We start from the raw sequence: 9,397 nt of genomic DNA on the forward strand, positions 1-9,397 counted from the left end.
TTGAACTAGCTGAAACCTCTCCGGGCTCCGCAGCTGCCAGGCTGATTCCCAAAGCATGTGAGGGCCTGAGCCTGTCCCCTCTAACCACCCTGCGCCCCCTGTCTGCAGGAGAACAGCGACCTGAGGCGGGCCTCCATGGAGCTCTTTGGCCACCTCAGCAAATTTGTTTCCAAGAAGTCATCCCTCTTTGGGGCTGAGGTGGAGAAGAGCATGGGGACGCTGCTCATCCACCTACAGGACGGGGACCCCCAGGTGGCCCAGGTGAGTGCAGCTGAGGGCTCATAGGGGCAGGGGTGGCTGGGGGCATTCTAACAGCATGGCAAGGGTGGTGCAAACTCCCCCCTCCAAGACCCAGATCTCCTCAGTGCTGCCCTGTGGCACCCAGGACCCCCCACTAATCCAGCCCTCCCCCACCCCACACAGAGCTCTGCCAGCCCTCAGAGTGTAGCTGTGGGGTAGATCTGTGGGGTTTCCTTCTCCTCCTCCATTCCCCACAGGCACCTCCAGCCTCCCTGCCCAGCCAGCCTCTCCGCGGCTGTGGCTCCATTTTACAGCCTGCCCTGTTTAGTGGCCAGGTCCAGGTCTATCTCTGGCCCCTAGCAAGTGACCTAACCCAAGCAGGGCCACAGGGAAGGGCAGGTCGCTGAGGCCGATTGGGTCTCCATTGCTGCTGCCCTGCCCTCACTTGTGTGCTAGCTCCTGTCTGGGAATGACCAGCCTCCTGCAGAAATCCCACCACCACCCGCGCCCCAGCCGAGTAGCAGCCCCCAATAGTGCCTGGGATTGAGGGGAGGCCAAGTACGTTGGTCACCGGGCAGTGCTGTTAACCGCCCACCGGGGACCCACAGGGAATGGCCCCTTCCCTGTTCCAGGAGTGTCCCTCCCCGGCCCCAGCACTCGGGCCTGGCTCCCCTCAACCCCTCAACCCAGCCAAGCTGGAGATGGGGGCTGTGGGGGCCTGGGGAACAACCGTCAGGCCAGAGGAGGTTCTGCAAAGAGGTGGCTCCTTGCTGCTCCGGCACAGCGGAGTCTCTCCAAGCCACGCAGAGCCTGCGAGTTGGCAGCCCGTTGCGCTCAGGGACTCACCCAGGTCCCTTCTCGTCCTCTCCGGCAGGCGTGCAGGGTGGCATTGCTGCACTGCGCACCCTTCCTCAGTTACCAGCCCCTGCGCACGCTTGTGGAGAGCCAGCTAGCCGAGGGGGCGGCCCCCGCCATCCCCGCCTTCCTGAGCGAAGCCTGCAGGACCCTGGTGAGTGAGCTCTGGGGTGTGGGCCCTGCAGGACTGGGGGGTGGGAGGACCTAAGCACACAGGGAGCTTCCCTGCTCCAGGGAGCCCCCTCACTGACTCAGCCCCATCCCCTGCCCTTGAGGGTGGCTCCCCTACAAGTCATCTCTGTCCCATGGGAGGAGTCAAGGGGGAGAGGGCTCTGACAGCCAGGGGTTCCTCACCTCCCTAGCAGGCAGCTCCCCTCAGCCTGGGGAGGATGTGTGGCTTGGGACTAACTGGGTTCTTGGCTTCCCAGCTCCAGGACTGCCCAGGGAGGCTGAGCAAGAAGGCTGCCCTGAGAGCAGCAGCTGCCCAGCAGCTGATAGGTAAGAAAAGAGCTGGAGCTCTACTTCCTATTATCCCTCCCTGCCCCATGAGTCCGGGGCCCAGTGCCACATGCACACTGCCAACGGGGGGGAGGGGCTGGCCTCCTCTGCCCACACACAAACACACCCAACTCCCCCCCCACCCGCTTCTTCCCATCTCCCTGGGACAAAGGGGGAACCAAGACTCCTTTCAGCCAGATGCGGGAGGGCTCTGCGGCCAGAGGGTCTCCTCTGTCCTGGCCCTGGGCAAGCCCGGCACCTGCAGCAGGTGCAGGCCCGAGGGAGAGATCCTGCCTCCCAAAGGTCTCACCCTGGTTCCCCCCCCCCACCCCGCACGAGGCACTGGCCCCAGCCAGGTCCCCCTGCAGCCTGTACAGGGAGGGCAGAGATTGACAGGAAGCCCCAGCCCTGCCCACCCCAGCTACCACCAGCCATGCAGGCAAAGAGCCAGGGCAGCAGCTCTGCCACACTGTGCTTCACGCCAACTCCCAGTGGGGCTTGTGTGCACAACACCTCTCCTGGCCTTTGTGGGGCACGAGGCCAAAGGCAAAATGATCCCAATAATCTTGGGGACTGACTCTCCACCCAGCTCCTTCCCCTCCTCTGCCCGGATGGATTGGGGGTGGGGGGCACCTTGAAAGACAGAAATACAAGCGGTGGCTGGTGCCCTGCATGCTGTTAAATAACCAGGCCCGCCTGCCTCCCCTAGGATACATGATGGGCAATTGAAGCCAGAGAAGAGCAGGAGGCTTGGACCACCCACCCTGCTGTGAGTCACGGCTGAGGGGTATTGCTGTGCTGGGAGGAGGGGCGGGGGGAAATCGGGGCAGGGTTCTAGGGGCAGGGGGCAGCAGCCACATCGCACGGTGGCTGGGAGCCAGAACCCAGTTGGAGTGACCTGCAGAGCATAGGAGCAGGGAGAAAACCCTTGGGGCTGGTTCTGGGGTATCTTCTCCCCGGCTATAGTTTGAAACTCCCTGCCCTGTGGGGTGTTCCCATCCTGGCCCAGGCAGGAGCCATGGCTGGTCAGCAGGATCTGGGAGTCAGAAGTGAGTCGTTCCTGGCAGGCAGGGGGCAGTGGCAAGCAGAGAGGGGGTGGACTCCACAAGAGGGAGGGAAACCACCTCCTATGGGAGACCCGGCTGCTGGAGGAGACTTTTCCCCCTAATCCCTCACCAGCTGCGGTGCCGCGGGCAGGGACTCTGAGCAGCCCCAGCCAAGGGCGAGGCCGGGGGTTGCTCCGAGCCTCATTTGGTGCTAACTCTGCAGAACCCAGCCTGGATTGCTGCCTGCCCCCTGCAAGTGGCAGCTCCAAGAGCCCCTGCACGCACGGAGCAGCTGACACCACCCCAACCCCCCACCCCGCCCCAGCTATGCTTATGGGGATACGAAATTCTAGCTCTGAGCCTCCCTGTCTTCAACAGCTGATCATGCCCCAAAGGGCTGCACCAGAGCTGAGGAAACAGAGCCAGGTGCTGAGGAAACACATCCCAGGGCTGGAGTGTGCAGTCCAACCCCTCCCCCACATCACGGGCATTAGTTCTGTCAGAGGCTGACCCTGCCAGCTGCTCACTAGGCAGAACCCAGCCAGGTGCTGAGCAGGCTATCCTAGGCCTGGTGCTTAAATACCTGGAGAGGCTGCAGTCAGCCCAAGAAGGGTGGGCAGGGGGTGGCGTAGAGTCGCAGGCTGAACTGCAGGCCGCAAGCAGACCCAGCGTCACTTCTCACAGCCCCAATCCACAGAGCAAGAGTGGAATAAGGCTGCAGCAGCCAGAATTTCCTTCACTCCGGCTGCAGGGCCTGGGCTCGCCCAACATGTGACCCTGGCTGTCAGAAAACTCCCTTTAAAAAGCGACTCTCCTGCCCCTCCCCCTCCGAGGACAAACTGCGGGGGGCCAGCTCTTGCTTAGGGAGAGGGAGTTTGAGCTCTTTACATTGGCTTTGTAGTGAAGCGAGCTCCTAACCAGCAAGGCCACTAATAATAGCAAGAGCCAAGAGTTTATTTGAGCTGAACAAGTTCTTTAAAAGATGCAGGATGGGGAGTAAACAGAAGCCTAAATTACAGCAGGTAGCATGTAAGCGGGAAAGTAGAAGTGCTAAGATGGCTTGTGAAGAGCAAATAACTGAAGGGCTATAGACAAACCCTAAAAAAACACTTTAAGGAGATCAGAAGCCTGTGAAAGAACGGGTGGATTCAAGAGAGCAATTAAAGACGACAAGGACATTGCTGAGAAGCTAATATTTTTGTGTGTGCATCTTCTGCCTTTATCACACAGGTTGTTGGAGAGAGATCTGTCCCAGACCGGTTCTCTTCTAGTACTAGAGGTACCATCAGGGCTTGAGATAGCAGCAGAGGCGGGCCTGGACCAAGCTGATAATTTACAAAGTAACCCCCCCACACACACTTCTTCGAGCTGGATGGGTTTCGTAGGACCGCCCCGAGAGGAGATTTAACCAATCAGGGGGCGTTCCGGGGCGGGTTGACCTGTCCGGAAGTGGGTCATGTAACCCCTCTAACAACTCCTTCCACCTCCCTCTACCAATCAGGAGGAAGGGCCCTATCGTCAGTCAAACCCTAACCCCACCCCTTGACCCCTTAAAACCTGCACATCTGTCACAGAAGTCCTGCCCCATGGGGGTAGTACTTCCACGGTCAAGGCGGCCACATGACTGGATGCAAGGTGTGTCATGTGACCCCTCTAAGAGCTCCTCCAACTGCCCTCTACCAATCAGGATGGGTTTCTCCCCCATAGCTCTGCCCCGAGAGGAGATTTGACCAATCAGGGAGAGTTCCGGGGCGGGGTGACCTGTCCAGAAGTGGGTCATGTGATCCCTCTAACAACTCCTTCCACCTCCCTCTACCAATCAGGAGGAAGGGCCCTATCGTCAGTCAAACCCTAACCCCACCCCTTGACCCCTTAAAACCTGCCCATCTGTCACAGAAGTCCTGCCCCATGGGGGTAGTACTTCCACGGTCAAGGCGGCCACATGACTGGATGCAAGGTGTGTCATGTGACCCCTCTAAGAGCTCCTCCAACTGCCCTCTACCAATCAGGATGGGTTTCTCCCCCATAGCTCTGCCCCGAGAGGAGATTTGACCAATCAGGGAGAGTTCCGGGGCAGGGTGACCTGTCCAGAAGTGGGTCATGTGATCCCTCTAACAACTCCTCCCACCTCCGTCTACCAACCAGGAGGGGTTTCAGCCGTTGTGGCCCACCCCGAGAGGAGATTTGACCAACGGGGAGGAATTTGGGGGCAGGGTGGCCCGTCCAGGAGTGGTTCGTGTGACCCCTCTAAGAACTCCTCCCATCGCCCTCTACCAATCGCGATGGGTTTCGGCTGCATAGGACCGCCCCGAGAGCATATGTGACCAAAATAGGGCAGGTTCTGGGACAGGGTGAACTGCCCAGAAGAGGGTCGTGTGACCCCTCTAAGAACTCCTCCCAGTGCCCTCTGCCAATCAGAGCGCAGCACCATCACCCCATAACTCCCAGCGCCAGGCAGAAGAGGCCATCTTTTACCAAGAACGCGTGTTTTAGAAATCATGGAAACATGGACTCCTCCACCACTCCCGTGAGAACTTCAGACTTAGTTTTACCCCCGAGCACCTTTGGACTCGTGTGGAGAAAACGCTACATCAGCAACAGTTCCGACGGGGGCCCTTTGACTCAACCGTTGATGGATACGCAGGAACCCAACCCGAAACCCAAACCTTCGTGAGGCACCATGATGAGTGTGATGGCCTCTCATTGTCCACCCCCCTAGAGGTGGAAGGTGATCATGGCTTGGAGGAGTCACCGGCGGAACAGGTGAACGGAAAAGACTTCGCTCAGGTAAAGGAATGATTAAGAAGTGATGGTTAAGGATGGGGTGTAATGGGGTTAGGAACCGACCCGGGATTACGTAAATCTAAAAACAAGCAGTGGGGGTGCTTACACTGTTTCTTTTCTGAAAAATCTCTCAACAGCTCGACGATGCCTTTCTAGAGGCCTTTGAGAACTTACACATTGGAAGAATGAACCAGCTCAGACTCCCTTATGGTAGGGGTTATGGCATCCATTTTTACAGGCGGCTGTAAAATGTTGTGTTAAACCAGGCCATTAATAAAACTTATTTAAATGTGTCAATATGAATGTGTCCCCCTCCATACTTGTGTTAGTAAAAGACGGTACCAGTAACAGTCATGTCTACACAGACGGCGCTGTTAAAGAAAATATATTACACCCCCGGGGAAGTTGGGAGCTTCGGCGGGGTGAACCCTCTTTTTCAAGTGATCAAAAGGCATAGTAAAACTTTAAATAGAAGACAGGTAAGTGCTTGGCTTTGAAACCAGGATGCTTACACTTTACACAAACCGGCTCGAATACGTTTTAAAAGAAACAAGACCATTGTTTCAGATGTGGATGCGCACTGGCAGGCAGATTTGGTGGATATGCACCGGTTCTCCAAACACAACAGCGGTTTTAAGTACATGTTAACAGTGATAGACATTCTATCCAAATATGCCTGGGCCTTAGGCCTAAAAGACAAGATGAGTGGTGAGGTATCCAAGGCCTTTAAAGCTATTTTCAGCGCAGGTCGCGTGCCTCAAAAATTACAAAGCGATCGGGGGAAAGAATGTTTAAACAAACCTTTAAGCAGATTGTTAAAGCTGCATGGAGTTCACCATTTTGTTACTAATAATGAAGTCAAAGCACGGGTTGTGGAGCGATTTAATAGAACTTTAAAAACTAGGATGTGGAGATATTTTACAGCCCATTACACTTTTCGCTACATTGACGTGTTACCTGATTTTATAAAGAGTTACAACCAGAGCTTTCACAGAACTATACATACCAGACCCGCTGATGTTAATCCTTCAAATTCTCTGAAGGTATGGAAAACGGTTTACGGAGATGGTTTTAAAATAAAACCGGTTGTTGCCCCTTTTAGAAAAGGTGACCACGTAAGACTATCTAAAACCAAAGGAGCTTTTGAAAAAGGTTATGAACAGACGTTTACCGATGAGATATTCATAATGCATGAAGCTGTAACCAGGGGCCAGAGACCTGTATACCGCTTAAAAGATTATGAGGGTGAGACAGTTACTGGATCTTTTTACCCTGAAGAATTACAAAAAGTGAACCCCAAACGAGACAGGATTTACAGGATTGAAAAAGTTCTAGCGGAGAAAGGAAAAGAGAGAAAAAAGCAGCTACTGGTGAAATGGTTGGGGTGGCCCGATAAGTTTAACAGCTGGGTGGAAGCTTCTCAACTCTGTGACATTTAGACACGAACAAAAACGATTCCTCCTGCAAAGACAGAGAGAGAGAGAGAGAGAGAGAGAGAGAAATGAGCGATGGCGGGTTTTACATTACTTTGCCCAGCAATGCCAGCTCTGCAGTTTTTCCCCAAAACACCAGCTCGAACTTTACAATACGGCTAATTAAGCCCTTGGATCCCCCGGGTGCCTGGGAGGTGGGGTTAGTGGAAATACAATACCCGCACAGCTGGAATACTATCAACAAAGACACCCCTTTCGAAATCACCTTTGGAGATATGACGTGGAATTTCATCCTACAATGAGGTTATTACTCGACCACACCCGAATTACTGGATCATACGCACAGCACCGTGGCTCGTCATCCCGGACCCCCTGAGGTGGTCATGAACTACGACCCTGTGGGTAGAAAAGTGAGACTTAAATCTGCCGATTTTACATATATGTTTTCTGCCGGTGGGGAGCTAGCTAACATTCTGGGTTTGGGCCCCAAGCGCAGCATCCAAAAATTCCCCTTCTCAGCAAACATCACAGGGGGTTTTAACTCCTTGTATCTGAACACGGATATCGTAGAACACCAGTTTGTGGGGGACTTTTCTGTTCCCCTGTTACGCTGCGTCCCTGTCCGAGGAAGGAACAACGAGTTTGTTACCATCACCTACGATAAACCTCATTACGTCCCTGTCAGTAAACACCACATCGACACCATCACCATTGAAATAAAGACAGATCAGAACAGACGCGTCTCATTTCGCTTCGGCAAGGTGATCGGCAAGCTGCATCTGCGTCCGTGGAGAGAGCGAGGTTTCTAAAAAGCAAAACACTATTATGGCGATCCTAAAAAATTACGGCCACCCCACCATCTACAGGAAGTATTACAAAGCCCAGGCTGGATATGCCCTTCCTGGATATCCTGGGGCCCCCGTGATGTATGGAGCTGGTGTGGGTGGAATATTTCGTAGCCTCTTTCGAAAAGCCCTACCACTTTTGAGGAGGGGGCTAGAGATTATTAAACCCCACGTAAAAACCGCCGCTCAGAACATAGCTAAAGACATGGTAGGTCATGTCTCCCGTGCTGTTCTGGAGAAGGTGGGGAATACAGTTTCACAGGCAGGATCGGGGCTGATGTACATTAAAAGGAGGAAGAGAAAGAGAAATGCGTCATACCTGCAACGCACAGGTCCCCCGAAACCCTTTAAAAGAAGGGCTTTGACATGCAGGGCTGACCATAAGCGAAGGTCCAAGAGGAAGCCTGGGTGAAAGAGGAGACGCTCTCTGCCTGGTAAAAGAGACATATTTTAATCAACATGGCTTTTGTTCACTGCCGGTCTGAAGAGTGCACCAAATCCGAACTAGACTTGTTCCAAATAGCCCCTGCGCAGACCAGCATCGAGAAAAGCATCTACATCGAGGTGCTGCCTCTATGGGCTGTTTACGGAGTCTGCCCCCATTGACTTTTTTATAGCAGGGAATGGCATAGATTATATGGATTTAAACAACACGCTGCTGTACCTGTGTTGCAAGATTATAAAAGGAGACGGAACTGAACTTGCCAAGGACGCCGTGGTGGGCCTGGTGAATTACCCCATGGCCTCTATTTTCAGTCAGTTCGATGTCACGCTGGGAGACCGCCTCGTAAGCCAAAGCAACAACTGTTACCCTTACAGGGCCTTTATAGAATCAGTGCTCAATTACAGCGACGACACCCTCGCCACGCAATTTTCCACTGGCCTGTTTTACAAAGACGCTGCTGGACAACATGAAGAAATGGAGTTGGATGGCGGGAATCTAGGGTTTGTGAGGCGTGCAAAGCTGACGGCCCAGAGCAGAACGGTAGAGCTGCTGGGTCATCTACACAGCGACCTGTTTTTCCAAGAAAAACTTTTGTTGAACAGAGTAGATGTGAAAATTAAACTGACGCGCAGTAAAGACGCTTTCTGTTTAATGGGCAGTGCGGCTGAATGCTTTAAACGGCGCATTGTATCAGCGTCCCTTTTTGGGAAGAAAGTACAGGTGGCCCCGAGTATCCATCTGGGGCACGCGGAGGCCCTGCTTACCGCTAATGCTAAATATCCTGTGGACCGTGTGGGAATGAAAGTGTTTAGCATCCCCGCGAGCAGCAGGGTCAGTAACCAGGAGAACCTGTTCATGGGACAGTTACCCAATATGCTTGTCCTAGGGTTTGTGGGTAATGATGCCTTTAGTGGAAATTACGCTAAAAATCCCTTTCATTTTAAACATTATGATATTAATTTTGTGGCTTTGTATGTGGATGGTGAACAGATACCAACCAAGCCTCTGGAACCAGACTTCAAGGCAGGACACTGCGTAAGAGACTACATGAATCCAGGGCCGGCTCTGGCTTTTTTGCCGCCCCCCCGTGGGGAGCGCAGCAGGGGAGGGCACCGAGTCCGGCCGCAGCCCCGCTCTCCCCGACCGGCCGGAGCGCCGGGAGAAGGGCAGAGAGCCCGGCCAGGGCCCCGCTCTCCCCGACCGGCCGGAGCGCCAGGGGAGGGAGGCCCCGCTCTTCCCTGCCGGCCGGAG

General features: G+C 54.4%; 1 protein-coding gene across 1 annotated transcript in view; it reads left to right on the top strand.

The window, feature by feature from the left end:
• Positions 1 to 8,814, top strand: part of LOC135885063 (maestro heat-like repeat-containing protein family member 1) — a 36,546-nt gene extending 27,732 nt beyond the window's left edge. Inside the window, exons 32-37 of the mRNA XM_065412698.1 lie at positions 109 to 261; positions 1,115 to 1,249; positions 1,524 to 1,593; positions 5,359 to 5,426; positions 8,378 to 8,488; positions 8,806 to 8,814. Coding sequence (XP_065268770.1) covers positions 109 to 261; positions 1,115 to 1,249; positions 1,524 to 1,593; positions 5,359 to 5,426; positions 8,378 to 8,488; positions 8,806 to 8,814 — 546 coding nt within the window. The remainder of the gene's footprint in view (positions 1 to 108; positions 262 to 1,114; positions 1,250 to 1,523; positions 1,594 to 5,358; positions 5,427 to 8,377; positions 8,489 to 8,805) is intronic.
• Positions 8,815 to 9,397: the final 583 nt, after the last annotated feature.

This window comes from Emys orbicularis, chromosome 10 (genome assembly GCF_028017835.1).
Source record: "Emys orbicularis isolate rEmyOrb1 chromosome 10, rEmyOrb1.hap1, whole genome shotgun sequence".
NCBI lineage: Eukaryota > Metazoa > Chordata > Testudines > Emydidae > Emys > Emys orbicularis.